Source organism: Lissotriton vulgaris, chromosome 2_1 (genome assembly GCF_964263255.1).
Source record: "Lissotriton vulgaris chromosome 2_1, aLisVul1.2, whole genome shotgun sequence".
NCBI classification, from domain to species: Eukaryota; Metazoa; Chordata; class Amphibia; order Caudata; family Salamandridae; genus Lissotriton; species Lissotriton vulgaris.
The window spans coordinates 1568833496-1568859908 of NC_141687.1; the positions used below are offsets into that span (position 1 = coordinate 1568833496).

The 26413-nt window shown below is 43.2% G+C and overlaps 1 protein-coding gene across 1 annotated transcript in view; it reads left to right on the forward strand.

The window, feature by feature from the left end:
- Positions 1-26413, forward strand: part of THSD7B (thrombospondin type 1 domain containing 7B) — a 1756834-nt gene that overhangs the window by 1589221 nt on the left and 141200 nt on the right. The window contains exon 20 of the mRNA XM_086957451.1: positions 1001-1146. Within this exon, the coding sequence (XP_086813577.1) occupies positions 1001-1146 (146 nt within the window). The remainder of the gene's footprint in view (positions 1-1000; positions 1147-26413) is intronic.

Here is a 26413-nt window from a genome sequence, read left to right on the forward strand (position 1 = left end):
ATTTTCTACTTGAGCAGAAGCAAAATCAACTTGAACGGCTGAACTTGTGCGCAATGCATGGTGCAGTTTGCACTGTTTTTCAACACTGCTCGTGCTACCAATGCGAAATTGGAGCTGCACATTTTCTGCACATTGATGAAACTCCACGCAATCTCGCAAAGATTTTATGTAACTCCATGCAATTCTGTGGAGTGAAACTCCACAAGTTCCTCCCACCCTGGCACAAAACTAGTAAACAAGATAGCAAAGAGTGTTTACAATGTACTTTCAAACGTAAAACATTGGGAACGCTCTTTTGGGTATCATTGCACTCCTCTAGGGCATGGGACCATGTTTCCCATGCCAGTGAGATGTAATGGCATACAACAAATATTTGTGATGCCGCTTGCATTTACAAATGAGGAGGTTGTGTTGCTTTTGACAAACACCTGCCTTTATCATGTCCTAATCTTTCACAAAGTTGAAAGTCCAAGGAAGATAGCGTCTCCTTTGCCAGTAGCAACTGTTTGCACATGGGGCATTATTCTTACCACAGATCCTGATGCATATCTTAATGTAGTGGCGCCCTCTGAAACCAATATAGCCTGCCTTGCATTTTTGAAAAAAATTATTATCACTTAGAGGAAAGGCAACATATTTGGGTTGGCATGCCCCAATTTTGATAAATCGTGCATTTTGATGTTTGTCATATTCAGTGTATTTTTTTTATAAGATTGGAGATTGACAAACATGCCGACAGCAATCAAGAAAAAGTGGACACCTTTAAAAATCAATGTCCCATCTGCGAGACAGTCAATAAACAGTGTATATTTTCGGTTTATCCAATGCTGTTTTGTAGCATATTACATGTACTCCTATGATTAACTGCACTACTTGCCTTAATGTCTATACTTAACTTGTTGTGTACTATCAAGCAAACAGAAACCCTGGTGTTCATAAAACAATTGTTCAGACAACACCATCATAGCATGCAGTACAATAATGTGTGTTCTTTGTTTAGGTCAAACTGTGCGCTCAAGGCACATCATCATGCCCTCTCAAGGAGAAGGTCGACCTTGTTCTACCCAACTCACTCAGTACAAAAACTGCCCTGCCAACCCTTGCTACAACTGGGTTCTTGGAGAATGGTCTCAGTGTAAAGTAGAGGTAAGCTTCTTCTTCTATTCACTTAACACTGCCAAGAGTGATATATAATACACTTCTTAGAAATCGATTCGTAAAAATGTTTGTGGACAAGCAGAGGACAGTAGAAATGTGTGTGAGAGAAACATAGCATTAAAGTAAGTTATAGGCTAAAACCCCATAAAGTAATGCAAAATACATTAGAAATTAATTGCACAATATTTACATCTATACTACTATAATAAAGGAAGAACTTTCAGCCTTTGAGGCGGGTAAACTCGGGAACCACAGCGCCAATCCACACACCCGATACACCGTTGGAATCGTCAGGCTGTGTAGATGGTTATAGGCTATATAAATTTATTTAAAAAATTTACAGTAACAAAAAAAAGTAGTCCCTCCGAAGTAGCGCCGGCCGCGACGTGCATGCTTACGTCAGGAGCGCGGGGAGGAGCAGCATCCAGGAGTGCAACGAGGAGCGGCGGACATGGCACTAGGGAGGAGCGGTGACGTGAGGAGCAGGGGACAGGCCAGCAGCGGTGCGAGCAGCAGACAGGCTGGAGGAGCGGCGGCTGAGGTAAGGGAGCGGTGGACATGGCGCGGGGGAGGAGCGGTGACGTGAGGAGCAGCGGACAGGCCAGCGGCGGTGCGGACAGGCGGGAGGAGTGGCGGCCGAGGTAAGGGGACCCATGTCGGGGCAGGCGGGGGTCGGGGCAGGTGGGGGTCGGGGCTGGTGGGGGACGGGCCGGGCAGGGGCCTGGGCTGCTGGACAATGTCGGGGTGGGCGGGGGTCGGGGAAGCCTGTTGCTCCCGGACAAGGTCAGGACGGGCTGCTAGTATATACATAAAGCAAATGAGATTAGAACCCAAAAATAGCACGTCAGATATATCCATTATACAAATTCATATAACTTATTATTTTCTAAATAACTTAGATTAAAACATTCAGGCTGTAATCACCCAGCTAACTGTAAATATCGACTATAACAAATTCCAGACTGGTTCAGGGTGATTAATCATTAGGAAATTGCAGCACTTTAACTTGAAGTTTATGTTCTCCGGTAGTTTCTAAGCAAAGAAACAAGTCGCCACAGAGGGCAATCCTTCACAGATTGGTCAAATAAAGCCATTTAAGAGAAAAGATTGCAAGAGGCAGGGCCCTACATTTAAATGTCAAATACACATGCCTAGAAGAATCTGGACAGATCTTACCCTGACAGATCTTGAGCACAGAGGTGTTTTATAATCAAATATTTTGTCTGTTAAGAAAAGAAATGTTTAAATAGAAACGTACAGCTGGCACCGGCATTGCTTGTCACAAAGTTGCAAATACAAGAAGTGTGTGAAGTGTTTTAAAGAATGCGTGTATCATAGTAAGTTACAGATTCATTTTTATGTTGGGCGTCAACTACTCGTTTCACTGTAATTATGGAATCTAGATGGGGTCTGAGCATCAATGTCTTCTAGTAAAATGAGTGGCCTCAAATTTTGACCATAAGTGTTATTTGATTTTGCAGCCAAAAAAACTGTAGTGAACAAAGATCCTTCTAAAAATACTATTGTGTAGATACGAGAGTTACATCTCGCCTCTATGTAACAACGTTGTAACTTCATAATACAGTTGAATCACGAATGTTACCAAAAAACATATTTTTGGCTTAATAGTAATAACATATTTATTTGTTTATAATTGTCAAATGTTATTATTTCTCCCATGCACGAGACAATGCAAAAAGATAATAATTGCAACATGTATCAATGTAACTTTTCCTTCATGCAGCACACATTAAAGTTACAAAATGGCATTTTTCACAAAGGTTTGTTCATGTTCCGGAAGGGACACCTTCCTGTACATAAATAAACCATGGTATTTTGCTTTTCCATGTATGCTGCCCAAGGAGCAAAAACAAGGAGAAATAATGCATTTCTCCTCGTTACGCCAACTTAAAACCAGGATATTCCTGCTCCTAATTTTGGTGCTGCCTTCTATATACGCCACCCTTCTACATAGGGGGCAGGGTCAAATACAATGGGTGTTGTGGTGGAACGCCCACCACAACACCCACTGCTCGCACAATAAGTGGCTTAACACTGCCTTGTACATAAGGCAAGGCCCCTTTAGACACGGAACGCACACAAAGTGACGTTCCCATGGAGATAGAGGCTTGTACATAGGCCCCCTAGTCTCCCTCTGAGGAGTTCTACATAGCAGCGAACTCCACATAGGGGGAATGGAGGTTCCTGTTCAAATGCATTTGTTTTCTCAGTGTAGAAACCACTTTTCACTCTTTACCCTAATCAAATATGAGGGTGATCTGTTCCACATAGCATCAGGAAGAGAGTTACTCTACCAAAGAGATGAAGTACATTTTAACCATATTAAGGTAGGAAAGGAGCTGGAGAGAAATTTGTGAGTGCCCACAAATGTAAATGTTTGCGGCATTCGCAACCGTCTATGGAATAGAAAGTCCACTTTCCTCTACCTGACTGGGATTTAATAGTGCTGCATTCGTGGGAGACGAATCCGCTGCAGCAAATGTCAGATCTCATCCTTATCAATAGTGCCCACTGCTGCTATTTTTGCTCCCACATTTACATTATTATAAAGATCTAAGATTATTGTGTGAGTGCATATTGTTGACATTTTGTACTTCCCGTTATTGTCTGACTGTTCTTTTTTTTTAGCATACTAGCAGTGACATTGCTCATAAAGTGCACTTCAAATTGAATATTGCACTTGATACAGGTTATCGGTACAGGTTATTTTGCACCATACGCTGTTCTAATTGTATTCATGAGCCTAGTTCAGTCATATTTGAAAAGTACATTAGCCCAAGTAAACCTCTAGTTTGCCAATGCATGCTATGTTTTAAAGCACAAAGATCAAATCAAATGTGCTGAGAACTTAATTTTTATTGAGCAGAAATTATGTAGGGCAAGTACCTATTTTGAATGTATGCAATTTTGCCGCAGGATTGAGCCCGACTACAGTTTCTATTAAAGGTTGTGTGTATTGAACAGGGCATGCTTTTTCCTATGTGCAATGTTATTAACAGCCAGAAATATAACTGCAATAACAAGTATTTTCAACACGTGCCTTCCTTACTTGAAGAATACCATGCATAGTAATTCCTCTGGAAAATCCTCAAGAATGTAAAGCAGTTTGGACATGTGGAGCACAGACAACATTCATGCATTCATTTTCTTCTATACATTGAATTTGTAATAATTGTGTAGAGCAATGCCCATGAGAATATCCCAGGATTGCCATTTTTTCTTATGCATAGTACATACGCATTCATCCATTTAGCACAGTGATAGAATATATACAGGTGTTCAGGCAGTTCTGTGTGGAGCAGGTGCAAAGGTAAAGGCACTTTGCAATTGACTGAAAGCACAAGAAAGCGTGTGATCCTTAGTATGAGCTTAATGAAGCATGAAAGAAAAAATGTTTTTTTTCCTTTTTCTGGATAGTGTGCAAACCACCAGAAATTGTGCATTTATGTGTATTGAGTTTTAGAAAGGTTGGCAAGCCACATAAAAGGCCCAAGCTGGACTTACACACCATTCAACACAGTTTGGTTGATAGTTTGCTGACATCAGTTTCAGTCAATTTACTACGCCGACCAACTAATTCATCTTGAAAAAAATCACACTGCTCCACTTATAATGGACTGACTCAATTGTAGGGGTGGGTGGAAAGCGCAGAGTTTCTCTCCATGGAATTCGGCTGAGTTACATGAAAACTTCGGGATTCCACAGATTTACGTGAATGAGCATAATTAGGCATGTTGCGCTGCTCATGCTGATTTTGTAGCTCTTGGAGCTCGTTCCACGCAGAAAAATCAGTATGAATGGTACCTCACAGTGCACCAGAAAGCGCTGCTTCTCGAGTTGATTTTTCTGCCACTCATGTAGATTTTCTAATTGAGCGGCAACATTTTGACCACAAACGGTTGCAACTGCCCGCGACCGCCCGTTTTGGCGAAATCTCACGGGGGTCCTCCTTGCAATCAAAAATCGTGCTAAGGGACTCCAAATCTCACACACACTTGCTAATTCAGGGGCTGTTTACGATGTAATTTGGAAAGCATTCTGACCGAATCGGTCTCGGAATCGGTTCCGACGGAATCGGATTCGGGGAGTCCAACCAACTGATTGCAATGCGTCCGAATACGATTCGGTCTGATTCCCGTTGACTTCAATGGGAGCCTGTTTTCCAATCAAATAGACGGGCTCCCATTGAAGAGAGGGGTGGCTAGGAAAAATGTTGCACCCTGTGGCGGGCACCACTTGGTGCCTGTCACACTGTGCATGGTTGAAAAGGGGGGGTCCCTTGGGATCCCTCAGGGACTCCATTTGGAAGGCTCTAGGTGAAGAGGGGCCTGCTATGGGCCCTCAAAGTCAGATTCCGACAGCTGAACCATGTCGGAACAACTGATTCAGAAAGGCTGTTCAAATACGACATCGTATTTGCTTAGTCAGAAATGCGGTCCGTAGACCTGTACAAGTCAGCTCCGACTGACTCAGTTCCTCTGAATGTCACTCGGAACCGAATCGGAACTTACTCTGAAAGTCCCAACGCTTTCCGACTATCATAATCGGTCGGTCGAAAAGATGGGTTCCAAATCAGATTCAGCAGACCCAAATCTGGTTTAGAGCCTTTCCGACCAACATCGTAATCGGCCCCATATTTTTTGCGAGCTGCACACAAATAAAAACTCTGCCATGTGGTAGTTGGTGGCATTTGGCTGGTATTCTGCATTTTAGGCAAAACTCCACCAACTCCGCCGGCGGAGCGGAATTTATCGCCCACCCCTACTCAAAGGTACTGTGTATAGCTGCGAGGAGCAGGAGAGAGATATTTTCAATGGAAGCACATGACTTTCCTTTTTCAAAAATGTATACCAATAAAACAATGTTTAGGCCATTTAAATGATTACCTTTAAGTTGGCATAATAGATGATAGTTTCTGTGGAGAGTAAGATGCTTCCAACTTTACAACCACATTCAGCAAAGAGCAGGCGTAAGAGGAATGGCAGAACAGATCTTTCATGACTGCCAAATGTCTGCATGTCTTTTCTGAAACTTTCAGCCAATGCAGAACTTTGAATTGTAGGTCTTGAAGTTTTGTTTTAACATTATAAATTTCAATTGAAAATCTTACATTTAAAAAACAATTTTAGAGTAAGAGTCAGGACTGGCTCAATCTGACACATATGAAATTGTGTCACTTGGGAGCAATGGAAATCATAGTTTCCAGGAGTAGACTGCTTTATGGCAAACTGTGGAGCAGAACCTAAATGGTGTCATGCCATATTAAATATCAATGCAGAAATAAATATTCCATTCTTAATTCTGTTTGAAAATGTCTTCAGAAAACACTTTTAATCATCAACGTGTATTTGTGTTCATAATTTAGGGAGTGATTTGTAATCCTATCTCTCAGAATGTATACCATGATTTGCAATGTTTCTCCAATTATATTAAAAAATCTGAAGCAGCATGGCCAGTAATTTAATAAAAAATAAATGGGACACAAAACAATAAAAAGTAGCATTACAAATACCCAATGCATTACTATTTTCATGCTACGTTGTCTTCTACCCTGAAGTTGGATTTTACAGATATCTATAATGTTCTTTGTAACAGAATGTTAGAATCACACCAGTCCACACCTAATAACAAATGTTCTAGTTTTAAACAAATAAAATGAAATTAAACGCTTTTAATGATTTCACAGTTTCTGGCAATTTCTGCACTGTGAAAACATTAAGGATGCGAACAATCTGTTTTGCTTCGCAGTTTACAACACAAAAAAAAGTTATAAACTATTGAAAATCATAATTGCGTGTTTTTTACTGCTTGCCCCATCTTGACCTATATCCTTATATGCTCTAAGAGGCTTTTAAGATGTGTTCTTTATCGCAGAGATGAAAAATATTAGAAGGCGGTAGTACAAGACTAAACTCTGGCAGATAGATGCAGGTGCATAGATCAACCTTTTGAGAACCAACTCTCAGGACAGCTCCACCTTCCTGTGCAACCGGCCCACTTATTAGAAATCAACTTGAAACTGAAAGTAAGAAATAGTACTATGGCGATAAATGAATACAACATCATAAATATACAGAGGGGAAACACTGCCAATACCATTTCAAACTATGCATGAAGAGCTGTTATTTGAAAAAAAGTCTTACTCAGACACAATACTACAAAGTAGTTTACTTTATGGCTACTTGAATGTGTATCCTCCAGTAGAAAGAATAGCTAACTGTATTTGTACTGCATTATACTTAATAATATCAGGCATAGGATAATTTACATTTGTAATGTAGTAGATGCATCATGCAATCATCATTACCAGGGGTTGGAAAATGTCCCTCTCTAAAGAAAGGGTCACCTCAAACATTTTGCCTCCCACCTTCTGTTTTTCTCACCTTCTTTTTACTGGCTTTAGGACTCTGAGCACTTTACCACTGATAACCAGTGTTAAAGTGCATGTGATGTCTCCTTTAAACATGGTATAATTGGTGTATACCTGTTTAGCATATTTAATTTATTTGTAAGCAGTATACCATATAACCAAGTCCAGTAACCGAATGCTATTAGTAGGAATGTGGCACTGATTGTGCCATCCACACAAGTAGCCATTCAAACCTGTCTCAGGCCTGCCACTGCAGGGCCTGTCTATGCAGATTACTGCCACTTCGACTAGCTGGCAGTGACAAACAGCTAAAAAAATTGCACTACTGTGAGGCATACTCCTTTCATAGGTTAGCATTGTGAATTCCTTAATAAATTTTGATGCTGTAATTCCTGATCAAAAGAAGTAGCTGCATCATGTTTTATGGCTTTGGAATGGTATTTGCAAATCCTCTTTAATGGTAAAGTTGGATTTAAAATTACTATTTAAGAAATGCCACTTCTGGAAATTGCGGAAGAAACAATTAATGGACGTAATGCTGGACTATGCAAACATTCACCCTGAGTCGCAAGTATCTGGGTTAAATCCATCATTCTTTACATCACCACACCACCCCAGTTTCACTCAGACATGTGCAAATCAGCCTTGACCATGTTCCTTGTGTGAACAGTCCAGCTCGAACTTCCAATTCAGGTCCTCCCTTGAATGGAAATAAGCATCCTGGGACCGGTTTCAGGGCAATTTTAGAAATTGGGATTTTCGCTACCCCTACTGCTCTGTGTGCCAGCAGCCTACATCCAATACACATCTTGAGTGGGTGACAGCTACACTTTGGGCATTCACTCTAGACAGACACAAACATAGGAAGGGTAGGTGTGATAGAAAAATCATCTGCATTCAGATAGAGGTTGCAAGGCAGGAAGGGAGGGTGGGTTGAGACTTAAACCTGTATAGGCAGTATCCTGTTTCCAACACAAAGGGCTGAATAGCCTCTGTTAGAAATGTGATTCCTGGTTCACTGAGATATGCACCCAGGCCAGGCAGAAGCCACCACTCTAGTCAGGGTAAACTAGATACACACTAAAATATAACCTGTACTCAAAATCTGGTAGCTTGGCACAGAATAGTCAGGCTTATCTAGAGAGGCAATGTGTAAAGTATGTGTGCAACATTCACACAGTAACACAATGAATACACCACAAAAACACTACACGCAGGTTAGAAAAAAAAGCTATATTTTTCTGAGTAAAACATTACCAAAACAACAAAACTCTAATCAGTAGAAGTCAAGATATGAATTTTTAAAGATTAAATACAAAAAGAGGGCAAGTAGCCCCTACTTTAGATCATGCTGGACCGGGACAAAGTCAAAGTTCGAGCCAATCGCGATGGCTCCCCCGCTGGCTACAGAACCCATGCAAGCTCCCATGAACAAAGTACCTTTCCTGGTCACAAACAATGAGAAGCGATTATATAAGGCCTGGGTAGAGTTCACAGAATTTCCTATGTGTCGCAGTACGTTAGGTCGTGCCGTTTCCTGCGAATTTTTTGTGCCGGGTGTTTGTTATGTGCTGGAAATTTAGTGCAAATGGCACCATGCGCAGCACTAGAGGGTTCTGCTTCTTTCTGCCGCTTGAGGAGGTGTTGTCCTTGAGAGGCAGCTACCGTCACGCGGGTGGATGGTTTGTCAACGTGAGCAGTCGTTTTCATCTGCGACCGCACATGTTGAAAAATCTCGCAGGGAGGTCGTCTATTGTGTGATTTTCCTCGATTGTGCTCGCTATCTAAATGTTGGCAAGTGAGGAAAAAACTCTGCTTTGCAGAGCAACGTTTTTCGCAACTCTGCATGCTCTGTGGAAATTGGAGTACGAAAACTCTGCAAACTGACCGGATTTCACCATCTAGGCCTGGTTGATATTTAGTGGTGCAAGCACAAGATGTGCCAATTTTTTCCATACAGTGAAAGTGATGTGTCAGTTCCAAGGATGGGTTAAGGGTGTCGAGCGATGCACCAGATTCTTCCTTGCAGTCGTGCAGATGCATCACAGTCGAGAGGATGCGTCGACTTCACAAAACTGCTGTAGTGGCGATACGCTGTCTGATACATCGATCTCTCGAGGTCAAGCGCCGGTTCTGATGCAATGCACCAATTTTAATGCCGGAAATGGTGCAGCGGTTCTGCTGCACGCCGACAAGAGATGCATCAAAATCTTGATTGAAGTATCTGGACCACTTCCAGTGAGTCAGGCACTTGAGCAGAGGTTGAGACTTTAATATCCCTCAGCCTCAACAACAGGAGGTAAGCAAACAAGCCCTTGGAGAGCACTTGGAGTGAAAGCAGAGTCTGGCTCTCCTTCAGCAGAGACGGAGCACTGCAGGCAGCAGGGAAACACACAGAACAGCAGGCCGTCCAGATCAGCAGTTCAGCTTAGTCTTTTAGGCAGCACAGCAGTTCTGCTTGAACAGCTTCAGTAACATTTCCAGTGTTGTCTGATTTTAGGGGGTCAGAGACCCAGTACTTATACCCAAAAGAGGCTTTGATGTAGGAGATGACTTCAAAGTAGCACTCTGAAGTGCACAAGGATCCCATTCAACTCAGTCCTGCCTGCTAGGCAACCTGTGGGGGCGGTAAATTAGTGCTTTGTATGTGGACAGTACACTATCTATTAAATTGTAAGTGTCTGCCCCTCCCATTCCTCCCTGCCCCGGAAGACCCATCAGAAGGTAGATGAGACTCTCCTTCCTGTGTTTGTGACTGTCTAGAGGGAATGCACAAAGTGTAGCTGTCAACCAACCGAGATGTGTATTGGAGACAGCCTGCAAAGCACACAAAGTCATAAGAACAGTGAAATGTCCACTTTTTTACAAGTGGCATTCCTAAAACAGTAATGATAAATCCAACTTCACCAGTGAGGAAGATTTGTCATTACCATTCCAAACACATGAAACATGACAAGGCTACCCTTCTCTGATCAGGAATTATAGCTTAAAAGTGTAGGAAGGATTTCCCAATGCTAACCTAGGAAAGGAGTAGGCCTCACTGCAGTGAAAAATGAAATAAACTGTTTGTCACAACAAGGACATGCAAAAAATCACAGTACATGTCCAACCTTTCATTAACCGAGTACCCTGCAATTACCCAGATCAGTTGACTGGGGGTGAAAGTGTTTGTATTGTCAACGCTCCGTCCATCACCACCTTTGGTTTTTCTTTGTTCGCCCTAAGTTGGCAGGGTATGCTCAGACGTGAGTCCCTTGCTCACTTTGCCACTGGAGTCAAGCAAGCCCGGCTGAAGACGGCTTTAATGCCAGAAACCGGTCCTGGGAAGCTTGATTCCAGTCCAGGGAAGAAATGGCTTGGCAGTTCGGGCTGGACTGTTCCCATGAGGCACAGGGTCAGACTGATTTGCATATGGCCATGTCTGAACTGGGGTGGCGGAGTGAGCTAAAGAACGGTGATGGATTAAACCCAGATCAGTTGACTGGGGGTGAGTGTTTGTATTGTCAACGGTCCGTCCATCACCACCTTTAGTTTTTCTTTATTAGATCTACCTAGGGCTTGCCTTAGGAATGTCTTTTGTGTAACAAAAAGGGAGTTTCAAGCTTTTCAAGTGGTTTTAAATGCCAAGTCGAAGTGGCAGTAAGCTCCATAAACAGACACTGCAAAGCAGGCCTGAGACAGGTTTGAACGCCTAAATATGTGGGTGGTACACAAAGTGTTGCAGCCCACCAGTAGCATTTGAAGTACAGGCCCTGAGTATATGGTATACCACTTTACAAGGGACTTACCAGTAAAACAAAATATGTCAATCAGGTATACATCAATGTCATCCTGTTTGTGTGAGAAGTACATGCACTTTAGCACTGGTGTTAAAGTCAACAAAAAGGTCAGAAAAAGAAGAGGAGGAAGGCAAAAGGTTTGGGGAGACCCTTTAGAGAGAGGCATTTTCTAACACCCCCTACTGATCCAGAGTCTAGAGCTAGGGATGGAAAAAAGGGCCTGTTTGCACTTCAAAGGCCCTTCTTTGAAGTCAACCGCACTTTAAAGGCATAACTGGATATAAGTTTTGGGTGCTCATTCTACCAAGACAGGATACTATTGGACCAGTGAAGAGATCTGCTGGGAGTAAAGTCTGCTGTGCCACAAGTTTTGCCACTGTGCTTTATTGCTGCTCTGGAAGAACTGCCTTTCTCCTTTGATGTGTGGCCTGCTGAATTCTGATCCCTGCCCTGCTGAGGACAGGGAATGAACCCATCTCACTTGAACCCAGAGTGACTATACAGGCTTGCTGTCTTGCCCCCTATTCTGATGTCAAAGGGCAAACAAAGACATCCTTTATTCCTGCACCAGCACCTGGATTCTGCCATTTGTGAGTTCTGCCTTGTTAAGTAGTACCAATCCAGTCTGGGACCATGAAAGTGATCTTCTGCTGTGCAGAACCATGAAAATTGACGGAGTCACTACTTTTCGCCAATTGGAACTGACTCTTGTCCTACGACGCCGACACAGGAGCAGATCGATGACATTGCTTCAACAGACTGAGCGGCTTGGAGACGGCAGACAGTTTGGCTACATCGTAAAGAGGTTTGTGGATGAAACCCTAATTGCCTGCGCGGATCTGAGCCGATGCATTGAGTCTTTGACATTGACGCTTCCTCCATCCAAGGTTCTTTTCAGTGGGGCATGAATGAGTACAATATTCAGCCTGCCTGCCATCACGGTCATCCTGAACTTTGGATGTACCCTGGTCCAACATGACCCGTTAGCACTATTTTCCTTCTAAGCACTGCATTTTGATTTATTCTTTAAAAATTCATAACTTCAGTTCTATTTATTTGATTTGTTTTCATTTTGGTCTTTTTTTAATCATAAATATATAATCTGTTTTTCTAACTCTGCCTGCAGTAGTTTTGTGTTGATTTCATTGTGCCACTCTACACATTGCCTCTTTAGATAAGACTTACAGCTTATCTTTTAGTGTGTATCTTGCTTAACCTGACTAGAGTAGTGGTAACTGCTTGTCCAGGGTGCATACTCTGACAACCAGATATCCAATTTCTAACACCAGGGATTTTTGCATGAATACACAAACTCGAAATGTTATGAACAATTATTTTGACAGAATATGAAACCCCTATATATTGTATAAACAAGAAGATGATCAACTGATCATAACTTTTCATTAACTGAATTTACTTTCTCTAAAGCCAAAACTAAATTAACAACCCACACCATGGAGATATGTATACATATATTACATACTATGTTTTGCAATGATTGGATACACCTTATAACAACCCTGAAAATAATACTCCAATATTTAACGTGAACAAAAAGCATTGTTTTCTGTCACCTTTGTGTGGGTAGTACATTGCTCATGGCCTAATTGAAGCAATTTATGAACTCATAAATCACAATCAATAAAAAATGATTTTTGTGTTGGAACAAAATGTAATTAACCAAATACAGAGACTCGAAAAAAGATATCTCAATGATTTTGTGTCAAAAGTAACCATCTTTAGGGTAAATAACCTGATAAATAGTCTATCAAATAAAATGTATTCATGGAGCCAAGTATTGCTTTTTTGTGTAATTGTAACAGTGACATCCATTTCAATGTAGGACAATAGGTTATGGAGATATCAACTGGGTTTCCTTTAATCTATTTTAAGCTCCTTGATTTCTTAAACTGGACTATTTCCTAGAATATATGCAGCTATTGATAATGTTGCTCTCTTAATGAATGAACATGTCATTTAAAGAGTTGCTTTCCTTTTAGCTTCTGTTTTAATGCAAACTCAAACTTTTTAGTGATGGAATGACAAAGGCGGAATACCATATATGAACTTAATTATGTCATTGTAAATGTTCAGAAATAAAATGTCCCAATCATGTCTTTCTGTTTTGGTATCTTATTTGTTGTTGCTTGGAGAGCGAGCAGTATGGAAATCCAATTATAAGCAAATTACATTTTACTATTGGATAAAAAAGATGTACGCAAGGATTATTTTACCTGATATCTAATCTTGAATAACATACTCGAAGCTTGCATCTGTGCCTCAGCCACCTTCTCTAGATCACACACTCACAGAGCCTGATGGATTCAGGGGGAAATGGCTTACATACACCTGAGATCAGTCATACCATGCAAAATGGAAACATCTGAGAAGCAGAAACACCTACCTGCAACAGCACCCTTTTCAAGCAAATATAGCCATTCCTTTCTGTATTCATTCAGGAAGCTGAAATAACTATTAGCAACAAAAGCCTTCTCAAAAACAGACAGCAATTCATTTCTGTAGTTAAATTTGTCTGAGTCAAAATACTTGTTGCCAGCAGCCTAGCCACTGCTCTTAGACTGAAGCAGGAAAGGATGTTCTCAATCCTGAAAATGACCTTCCAATCTCTCAGCTCTCCTACCTCTCCAAGGTCTTAGAGAAATTGGTAAATGGGCAGCTGACCAAGTACTTGGAAACAAACCATCTCCTTGATTCCTCTCAGACAGGATTCAGAGCTAACAACAGCACAGAGGCAACGCTGTTGGCAGTGTCGGACAGTATCAGATCATGCACTGACCAGGGAAGGGCAGTTGCTCTGATACTGTTTTTATTAATCAAATCCTCAGAAGTTATCGGACCCTTAAATTCGATATTGCCTTCTGGAATCTTTTCTGACCTGTCTGACCGGTCTGATAATAGTACTATTTGTGGAACTACTTTAAAATAAGACCTCAATGATGGAGTAATTCTAGAAACTGAGGTGGCGTTCTGATTCTTAGATGCTTTTGCCCCTTTGGCAGATTTACGCGTGTATGCACGCTTTGCTTTAACCTGCCCGATTAGATACGAGGAGGGCTTTTTATTGTCACTAGGGAGATGATCGTTTTTCTCAGGTTCCACTGTTTTAATTGCCGGTTCACCATCCCATCTCAAGCCGGCTACACAACCCCCTGTGGATAAACTCGAGTCAGCATTTGAGGGAACAATGGCATCCCGAGGGCAAGATATTTTATTTTTATTTTTGCTTTTAGATTTATTTAGTGCTCCTTTACTGATTTTACTGGCCCTGGTTTTGTTCAGGTCGCCTCTCGTGTTATCAGCTGTCTTACCCTCGGCATCACCGTTACTACCACTGCTTCCGCCTTCCCTCTGCTCCCTCTGCTCTCTCCGCTCCTGGAGCAATAATGCCTCCCCTACCTTCGACGTCTCATCAGGCGATACGAGCGTCTCCGCTTCTGTGACTGCAACTATCCCCCGGCGTCCGGGAAGCAAGCCACGAATTCGGCGCCCTCGTCTTAGCTCCAGGGCGGCCAAGCTCCACACCAGATCGCTTCTCAGCAGTATGGTACGCCCACAGCTCACGGAGACAAGCTTCTTGCTGGAAGCCGGGTGAACCTTCTCCACTGCCTCGGTACTCGCGCTTGCGAAAGAACCCGCCCTCTCTAATCCCATCGGGCAGGTAATGGAAAAAACGCTGATTCCACTCGTGAATTTTTATCAGTCAGCTACCGCTCCATTATTGTGCAGGGGTGTCGGGGGTCCGCAGGTTAAGTATTCTGCCTTAAAACCGCATCAGGAAACCGACCAGAAGTAGCACATACTGGGAGAGCACACACAGAGCGCTACAGCGGCTCAAGCGGCCGCCGCCATGTTTCCCCGTGATCCTCCCGCCAACCACGAATTGTTACTGATTTTTCCCGAAGCCTCCAATTGCCCTTGCTCTGATACTGTTGAACCTGTCTGCAGCGTTCGACACGGTCTCCCATAGTAACCTGTTGAATATCCTCTCCGAAAAAGGTATCCATTCTAATGCCCTGAACTGGCTTCACTCATTCTTAAGTAACCAAACACAGTCAGTGCTTAATTTCATTCCAAACCCAGCCCCATCGGCTGTGATGTCCCACAGGGGGCATCACTAAGTCCCTCCCTATTTAATGCCTACATTTCATCGCTAGCTAAAATTGGTAGGAAGTGGGGCATTGGAATCTGCTCCTAAGCGGGTCACACGCAACTGATGGCAGCCCTGGATGAAAAACCTGATATTATTAAATCAGAATTGCACAACTGTCTCTCCGAAATGGCCCAATGGATGCACACACACACTGCTTGAAATTGAATGTATGAAAATCCGAAATCCTACTGTTTGGCGGCGCCAAACTGGTATGGGACACCACTTGGTGGCCTATCACTCTAGGCAATGCACCCATTCCAAAACAACTTGCAAAAAACCTGGGCATCATTATGGACGACGCCTTGACCATGAAGGAACATGTGCACTCCCTTTGTGTCAAAGGTTTTACTATCCTAAAACTTCTAGCTGGACTTGCTGGTCAGCCTGATGGACTATGGCAACGCCCTATTTGTAGACATGAATGAGCACCTATTTACACGACTACAGGTGCTGCAGAATGCAGCAGCAAAACTCGTCTGCAATATGGGGAAGTGTGACTCTGCCACAACCTGCCTGAAGAAATTGCATTGGTTACCAATGCGCCAAAGAGCAGTATTCAAACTTCTTTAGCCATAATCACAAAGCTCTTTATAAAACAGGCCCTCTACTACTTCAGGAGAAGATCGAATTCTATGTTCCCACAAGGAACTTGCGATCGCTCCAATCAGCCCTTGCCTGAACAAGACGCATCTACAGAGTAAGGACAGGAGGACGTTCATTCTCCTATTTAGCAGCTAAGAAGTGGAATGAGCTTCCCCAAGACCTGCAACACACCTCTAACTACCTCCAGTTCCGATAAAAATTAAAAACACAACTATTCCCTAAATTTTAATTAACGGCCCGCAGAACTACTAGCTAATTTGGTTTCAGCGCCTTGATATCCCTCGGGATGAGTGCGGCGCTCTACAAATAACAAAAATAAAAAATAATAATAATAAGGAACACATGGTGGGGGGGGGGTTAGCTAGAGAAATGCTTCCCCACCCATTTTACGTTAACCTTATCCTAGTAACATGGCAGACTTTACTCCTGGTGGCCCCCAGTAGGAGTATCTTTGTTGGTGCACCTCCTGTCCACCTTCTCCACGAATTCCCTCACTACCACACTCATCCACTCGTCCTCTGGACTCCTCGTCCTTGGGACCCCACGTCATGAACTTATGACCCAACACCTACGAAACCTCCACTGGCTCACCTGAAGAGGGTCACCTTCAAACTCATCACCCTCCCCTACAAATCCCTCAACAACATCGAACCCAAGTACCTCAACGAGAGAGTATCCTTCCACGTACCTAAGAGGAACCTCCGCTCTAGAGACATCATCCTGGCAGAGGTCCCCTGCATCCGCAGAAACAGAACAGGAGGGAGAGACTTCTCCTACATCACAGCCAAGACCTGGAAGGAGCTCCCCGTGAACATCAGATGCTCCCCAACCCTGCACACTTTCAGGAAGGACCTCAAGACCTGGCTCTTTGACTTATCCGGAGCTGCCCCCACCCCCCAGGACCTTGAGACCCTCACAGGTGAGTAGTACGCTTTATAAACCCCTTGATTGATTGATAGATTGAACCAGTGCACCTCATCTTTCCATAGCCCGCTCTACAATACATATTTTATAGCGCTGCTCATGCCAGTGTACGGTGTCTGAGCACTTAACATCTCCCTCAAATTATACAGAGCCAATAAATCCTACATGTTTAAATCAGTCTATCGGAAACGTTACCTAAAACAATGAGGATTACCAAAAGTAGTAGTCACATGTTACTGATACTAGTAGGCAACATATTTTAAGAGTGTTTGGTCTGGAGAAGCAAAAATTCAGAATTTAAAATGTACCACAGTGTTTGGCTTTACTAATTAGAATGTTTTTCAGCAACATTAGGACAATGAAAGACTGTGGAAAAATGATAGGACATATTTACAAGAATTGCCGCTAACCAGTGTTTGCGTTAGTTAGCGGCAGTTTTCTTAATACTGTCTATCACCGAAAGTTATTGACGTATTTACAATATGTCACTACATGGCGATAGGATCAGCTAACCGCAGGGAAATCTGCTGCTAACACTAGCATCAAGGTGATAAAAAATTTAACGTTAGTGAGAGAAAAGTGACGAAAGGCCAATTAGCAGCAAAAACATTCACGTTAGTCAGCGCAAACTCACTTTTCAGCCTCTAGAGGCAGAAATAGCCTATAAATACACCTCTAATGAAAAAATAAAATAAAAACAATGGGATGCTGAAAGGAGCAGCCATGGCCAATTTCAGCACAGGACAACAACACCACCAAACACCTCAACAGCCAGGATGACCAGCCAGAGACCCAGGGGAAGAGGAAATGCAGAATCAGACCCTCACTTAGGAAAAGGGGTGCATCGCTGGGAAAAACAGCACTGCAGCACTTTGCATATCGCCATCCTTGCGAAACCATGGCAGCTGATGCCTGGAAGCACAGACAGTCTCCAAGGCCAGGAGGCCTTGCTGGGCCTGCGTCTGACACCCAGAGTGGAAGGCGGTGGTGCTGTGGAGTCATGTCGGCCTGACGGTGGAGGTGGGCCACATCGGGCCCAAGCCTGTGGGCTGTGGCAGTATACATTGAGGCATCGGTGATCGCCCTTACCTGGTGGCAAAATCTGGCAGGTCCAGTGGAGACACTTTGCTGACCTCTGTGAGAAGACCTCCTGGCACCCCTTGGAGTTGTGTTTGGTAGAGGCTCTACTTCGCGCTGATGTAGGGAGGTCTGCATTGCATAACATGTGCCACCACTGCACCATCCGATGGATTTAACACAGATCTTTTGACTGGGGGAGAATGTTTGCATTGTCAGCATTCCGTCCATCAATTTTTTGCTGTAACACTTTTCGCCCTATGTGGGATGGGTATGCCCAGGTGTGGGTCTTTTGCTCACTGTGCCCCTGGATTCAGGCTAGCCTGGCTGAAGAAGGGTGACATACCCTGAAATCAGTACCAGAAGGCTTGTTTCCAGTTCAGGGAGGACCTGGCCTGACCTGGCAGTTCAGTCAGGACTGTTCCCATGAGGCACAGGGTCAAGACTGATTTGCATATGGCTGGGTCCAAACTGGGGTGGCGTAGTGGGCAAAAGAACGATGGATTTAACCCAGATCTTTTGACTGAGGAAGAATGTTTGCATTGTCAGCATTGTCAGCATTCCGTCCTTCATTTGTTTGCTGTAACACTTTTCGCCCTAAGTGGGATGGGTATGCCAAGATTGGGTCCCTTGCTCACTGTGCCTCTGGATTCAAGCTAGCCTGGCTGAAGATGGGTGACATACCTTGAAACCGGTCCCAGGATGCTTGTTTCCAGTCCAGGGAGGACCTGGCCTAGCAGTTCGGTCTGGACTGTTCCCATGAGGCACAGGGTCAATACTGATTTGCATATGGCTGGGTCCAAACTGGGGTGGCGTAGTGGGCAAAAGAACAATAGATTTAACCCAGATCTTTTGACGGGGGAGAATGTTTGCATTGTCAGCATTCCATCCATCATTTGTTTGCTGTTACACCACTACACCAGGGAGCACGGAGGAGATTGCCAATGGTGGGCTGCGCCACTCTGCATCACAGGCTGGAGGATGTGGCGCTGCCCGGGTGCTGTGGAGATTAAAGCCCCTGCGATGCACTGAACCTTTGTGGTGGGAGCACTGCAACTTCACGCCTAAGGGGCCCTGTTGCATCACCTGCATCTGGAGGTTCCCCAGCAGACTTGGTGGCGACTGCTGTACCCAGGATTGTGAAATCCTGCCTGGCTGAGGCTCCTGCTGGCTGAGCCACAGATTCAGAGAGAGCACGGTGGATTGAGCCTTGTGCAATGTCCATGTGAAGAGAAGGTGGGACGTGGAGTGGAGGAGGCTCGAGATTTGAGTCGGACCCAGGTCTAGTGCCTGTGGGTAGCGCACACTGTCCCCTGAGCAGTCCCTGCAGTGCGACTGACCTGTGGCAAAAACAGCTGAGAATGTCGAGGGCCGCTTCCAGCGTAACAACGTGAGGGTGTTGGGTTTGCCTGAGGGAGCAGAAGGGGCTAATGCAGCGGCATATACTGAGACATGGTTGCGTGGCCTACTCCCCATTCTTTGGTGTGGAGCAGGTCCATCGAATGCCGGTGAGACGGCCGCTGCCAGGGACATGTCCTAGATCCTTTCTCTTCTGCCTCATACAAGGATTGTGATGCTGTCCTGAGGGAGCTGTGCAAGCTGGGGGAGGTGAAAGTGGATACCTCCACAGTTGTTTTCTTCCCTGACTACGCCACGGGGGTGCAGAGGCACAGGGGCTCATCTCTAGTGGTTAAGGGATGCCTCAGAAAGTTGGGCATCAAACACTCCCTCTTCTATCCATAAATGCTGTGAGTGATCTCAGATGTTGACACACAAATCATTTACGCCACTGAATAGGTCCGTACCTCGCTGCAATCTACTGGTCGCCTGGTGCTGCAGACAGGGAGTGAAGGGTCTGCGCAACAAGCTGTCATTCATGGAGCCAGTCGTACTGGGAGGCGAAGGAGGAGCAGGCACCCACGCCACAGCTACAAGCCACCCCAAATTTGCAGGACGTTATACACGAGAGTCGGAAGGCACTGCATGATGCGGCAATGATGTGCAATCACACTCAGTGACAGAACCCAGACACTTCCCCTGAACGCTTAACCAGTGACATGGGCTACACTGTGACGTGTCATCCGTTGCGGAGTCACAGATATGAGCCACAGATATGACTGCTCAGACGGCAGATAACCTAATTTAATGTTGACTGGTTGTGCATCTCTCCTTCTTCCATGGTTACAGACAGCTCTGGAGAGTCACTGATTTTCTGCAGTTCCTTGTCTCCAGCGTCCTGTTGCTGAAGTTCCGATGTACAGAGCACTTAGAGGGATGAGGTCCAGTTGTCACCCAAAGGGAACAAAGTAGTTGTTCAGGTGATCAATACATGTCAGGGGTGGTGGTCTCCTTGATGCTCCACGCTGCAATGGCAGGAGGTCCATGGCATTGTTAACCTTGCAATAGATGAATTGTGGGAGGAGCTCTATTATCCAAGGGCTCCTTCAATGCTGTGACGTCACATGTTTGGTGTTACTGTTGTACAATGTGCCACAGCTTGTGCCCCTTTCCTGCATTAAACAGTGGGAATGGAGCATTCAATGGGTGTTGCTGTGGGGGTCCCCACACCAATCCAATGGAATCTAAAGTATTCCCAGGCTTACAGGAAACTGTAAACCTTTGGAATGCATCAGAATCTAATACCACCCCAAGGGTGACGTTTGGGAGGCACTATGATGATAAATATTTTAATTTCACCTTGTCAATGTGTGATGCATTCTGCAGCACACAGAGAAAAAGGAAATACCCTGGATTGATAGGTTTTGTGAGGTAGGTGTCCCTTGTCCCTGCACAACATCTATCAACTCTGCAACACAGTCACCCCATTGTGCAGAAACATCGATGAAAAATACAGGGTCAGGGGTATTGATGTGCCCCTTCAACAGTTGCCGCCAGTGCATCATTTTCTTGACGTACTTGTAGCGTGAATTTAGCACCACATTGCGCTATATGTATAAAGTTTCACATCTAGACATATTCGTGACCTTCTAAAGCCATGTGCCACATTATACCGGTGTCCTGTATAATGTATGCAAGGTGGACATTCCCACACAACAAAGCCTCGTAGGAGTGGCACCGTAAAATGTATCAGATTTCACAGCAGCAATTCTAGGATGCCACTGCGTCAAAATCTTACGCCTGCCTAACGGCAGGCATAAGGGTAACGCAGTGCCATAAGGATAGGCTGGCCCCATGTATTGCTGGAGTTGCGTCATGCTTCAGACACAACTGTAGCAATGCGTGACTTATGCGCTGACAGATATCTGTCATTGATTGCGACATGGAGGCGCCGTACAGTAAACTGTAGTATGCGGCAATGGTGTCGCAAGGAGGGTACAGTAAAAAGTATCCAATCGCCGTTTTATCGCAGTCTTAAACAAGCACTGGCGTTGCCAATAGGTTTCGCATTTGGAAAGTTGGAGCTATTGGTTTTTGTAAATGACATTTTATATTTATATATCGTTATTGGCATTGTCAATAACAATATATAAATATAAAATGTCATTTACTAAACCAATAGCTCCAACTTTCCAAATGCGAAACCTATTGGCAACGTCAGTGCTTGTTGGATTAGATGTGTATGCTCAAGGGAACTATTCCCTTCTTTTACATAAGTTTCTCTGTGGTAGAGTAAATTAATTGGAGTTAGGTGTGATCATTAGTGTAGGGGGAACATGTAAATTCACCAGATTTTTGGTGGTAATAATACATGAGCAACAGGGGATTCGTTATTGTTAGGTTGCAAGGGTATGAGTTTTAAGAGATAGGTTGTGATCTTTGAAATGGAGGTGTGGGTAATTTGGAGAAATACAATAAGAGTGATTAAAGCGAACAAGCATAAGGCTTAGACAAGGCTGTGCCCCGAGTGAGGATGCATATAGAGGATGAATGTAAGGACCGGGTTATTTGAAAGAAAAGAGGACAGGCAACAATTGGAAGTTTAAGTTAGTGTCAGTTTTTCATGTAGGAGCCTTTTTGAGGTTGCATGCAATCCATGTGGGCAAAACTGAAGAAATAAATGCATTATTTGCATGCGAGATAATTATATTACAGTTACTTTTGATATGCACTGATATGAGGGCTCGCATTCATAACACCCCTGAGTAGAAACGTGTTTTGTAGGTGGGAAGACACTTAACTATTGTGTCCTCGTGCTATGTAGGAAACCTAGATCTTTTCATGGCTTTTTAACAGTGCATTGCATTCTGGTTCTTGTAGTTTTACTTTTGAAATGGTGAGATTGTGCTTATTCCATTGTGCACAGTGCTGTTGGTTAAAGGTAACACACATGACTTCAGGCAACTTGCCAGCTGTTCTAAAAGGTTGCGAATTGCCTTGCCTTACACACATTACAACTTATCACATAGAAGCCAAGAATCGTATTCAGGCACTACTGAGAATGGAAGGTGGCAATACAGCTAATGCCACTGTTTTAAGGATGGGTGGTTAGTTCTCAGAGTGCTGGTTCACTTCTTGAAGGGCAGACTGAGCCTTTCATCTTTCTGAGGTTGTAAAATTTACACTGTTTACGTCATAGTTGTGTCTTGTATTAGAGCTCTAAGAGACAATTTAGTTTATGGTGTGGGCTATATGATGGGTGATTATAAACCCTCTGTGGACACTGCGAGTCTACCACTTTTAGGATTGCCGTAGGGGCTATTTCCTTCACAGAACCCAGACTGGTGTGGTATTCATGTAAATGTGGTGATTCAGTTGCACGTTCACCAAGATGTCTGAGGCGGTGACTAAGAAGGAGAGGGCAGTCATGGGTCTGAGGTTGTTTAAACCTTCAATGTCTGCGTAGGTCTATTTTAAAAGTGGTTGGAGTTGGCCTGTCTTGAGTTTGGAAGGGAAGACACCTGTTGGACGAGAGCGGTTTATGATGTGACGGCAGTGAGGGAGTATGCAATGTGCTATCATTTTAGTCAAGTAAGCAAGTTGTTTGAATGTCTTGAAGATTTTGTCTGTTTTATGGTTTTGTCCACAGAATTAGTAGAGAAAAATGCCAAACGTTCACATTTGTGTATTTACGGTTTGGCCGTCACTGAGCGAGGGCTGCAGTATCCATGTGAATCGTGTGCCTAAACTGTATGATTTTTATTGGAGAATATTTAACTTCTCAAATTTTGTTATCTGACATATTAGGTAATTTGATTTTTGAAGCTTTGGGGATTTTTCTGACTATATCAAAAATCTTTTTTGGCTTCGTTTTTGGCTGCTTCACGAAAACTGTCTTTTAAACAGTTTCTCCTGTAGCCTTTCATGGCTTTCTTTATTAGGGTAACATTTTCAGAAGGAGTTTGTTTCGAAGGTCTCTGGTTCTCTCAATGTCTTTCTTTCCTCGCAGATTTCTTTTGAGAATCACTGAACTGATATTTTAGCTTCGATCAAGTATGCAACTCAAGAGTGGTAGTCATTGGAATAGTATTAATATTGATCATTTTATTCGGATCCTGAATTTGAGGGTCTGACTGGCAGGTGAGAGTCTCAGTGTGATCTCAGAACTGATCATCAAGTTGTCCTTATTTTTGGTCATTTTTAATTGTTGCAAACTTTGTAAATCCAACAGAGTTTACCATTTATGAATTAACATCATTAACGTATATGGTCAAGAAAGACAAAAAAATATAGAAGCAGTAACATGGTATGGTGTGACGGAACCCCAATTCTGAATAAGTAAAACATAGGATTTCTACAGGGCAGAAGCTATGAAAGGTTCTACCTTTCATCCATAACCTTCAGCTAGACTGCAAACAAATACATTAGAATTTAAACTCCAAACTAGTCTGCAATTTCAAAGCTAGCAAGAAATACAATAGTGTGTATTTTCTGTATGCACACAAACAGCATGTAGTTAGAGATTAGGCTAAATACAGTAGTCATACATTTTGAACTGCCGTTCGTAGTATTAGACAAATATATAATATATCTATACATGGAGAGAGCCATGCTCATTTGAGGGAGACAAGACTATGCTCATTTGAACTTGCTTTATACACGGTTGGGCTCATTAACTAACTGATCTAACGGAGGAGCACACATTTATAATGAATAACCTTTCAGCAAATATTAGATAAAATAGGGGACTTAGGTTCAATTAATAAATGGGTGCAAACTCAAAAGCCAATGTATTCATACATGGACTACAAAACATGCTACTAGAGAGTTCAGGTGTAAAAAGTGTGTAACATAACACTGGGATATGTAGACCTCCACCAACCCTAGTGGAAGGGCCGGTCAAATAGAAACACATGAAACCTTCTTTAAAAGCATATGGTCTCTATGCTACAAGAGTGTATGTCACTTTCAGGGTGGGGGAGAAAGCAATAAGGGCAACTACAGACTGCTACTTACTGAAAATGACTGCAACTGATCCATTTGTGTCCCGTGTACCCATCCCTGCAACATCACAGTGCACTGGAAAAATAGTGTATGCAGTGACAGTGAACATTGTTATAAAGAATAGCGTAGTGGTTTCCATCCTAATGATAATCATGAATATGCTGAGCTCGTAGTGCTGCTGACACTGACACTGACATTTTGTTAATTTGTGAAGGGTCACTGAACAGGTTTTCCCCCTGCTACAAGTATCCCAGTCAAAGCCCAGTTGCTAAATATATGTGAATAATCATCTTCTAGAACCCAGAAAATTAGAGTATGACATTTTTCTCTGAGGCTTATAAACTCCCAGATTTTTTTTTAATCTGAATGTTATGATAAAGCAGCACGCTAAACAAGACTTGCAAGAAAACTTTAAATTAGCATGGAACTAGGATAGAATTGGAGAGGATAACTTCGTAGGCATCATTGAGAACTGGTTGCCATTCCGGATCATTCTAATCTCTACTGCAATCAGAAATATTAAGATTTCAGGAAGTTACTGTAAAAAGGTGAACTGGGTATAATATACGACTTAGTACTAACATCTTGAGGGCAGGTGCAATGCACATACTTGCACTCTTCATGGGGCCATCTCAGCTGAAAAGAGGCAGTTTGGGGCGAGTAGCCACACAACTACCATGGTACCTCGGAATTGTAGTTTTCTGTGCCCTCCTCATCTGCCTGCAGAGAATGTAGTGCCGCTGGTAATGCAGAGACTGTGTGGCAAACGTTCATGGTAATAGCAGACAAGACAATAATTAGTCACGGTCACGCATTAAAAACGCTGTGCATAATGAAATTGTGATTGCTATGGGTTGCAAACAAATTCAGATATAACAAATAAGCCCTCAATCACCAAAAGATCAAAATCAAATTAGAAGCCAATGGCTGAAGCATTCATGCTAGCCACACAATTAAAGCCCCCAAAAAGCAGTGTTGATGGCGTTGCACACTGTATAGGCCAGAGGTTATTTTTAATTGGATATATGTGACTGCATCTCATTTACACTTTTAGCCCCACAACTCAAAAGAAAAATCCAACATCATTTTGTCGCGAGAAAGTGGTAATATCCATCCCTTTTTCGAACTGAGATGCGTGAAATGCTTTGAGTCATCTAGGATGGCCGATATGTATAAGCTAAACAAGGGATTCCATTATTTGCCCGTTCAAAATTAGGAGTATGGGCAGAAACGAATACCAGAAGTGCGGCATGAAGCCACACTTTGTTAGTTTCCAAGATCTTACAATTCACAACTCACAGATAGGAGCACTCGGTGATTAACAGAGCTATTGGCGATGAACGGAACAGGCTGACTTCATCCCTCCCCCACCCGCCCGAAACCCAGAGCATTAACCACTAGGTTACCCCAACAAAACAATGCAAGCTCAGCTGCTACTACATCAGTGACCTGAGCGAGTGACCCGAGCCCTTCCATTTCCGGGCCGTGAGGCAAGCCACAGTTGCCAGCTGGACCGCCTGAAGAAGAAAGATACCATATGAGAAGAACGAAGAGAATTCATTTGTTTAACAACCCTTTGTCGATAGTATCTGGAACCCAACTACAGTACCATGGTGGGTGGTAAATTGTTTTTGAAACTAGTAATACAAAAATAAATAATAATAATTAAAAAAAAAAAAACACAAGAAAAAAAAAAACTTTCACTTGCACGTTCGTGTTCCATTAAGGAAAATGTTGAAATAATCATTGGCAGGCGTGTGTACACTCGGAAAGGTGGCACAGCATACAGCCTTATTAAAACATGTTTTTAAAAAAGCTCTTTGATAGAGAACATGCTTTTTTATATTTGATACTTGCATTTTCTCTCAGCATGTAAAGGTTTTAATTAACTGTATATATGATTACTTAATTAACTCCAGTAAAAAATAACTCGGAGCAGTTTACCTAGCCAATTAATAGGATTACCCA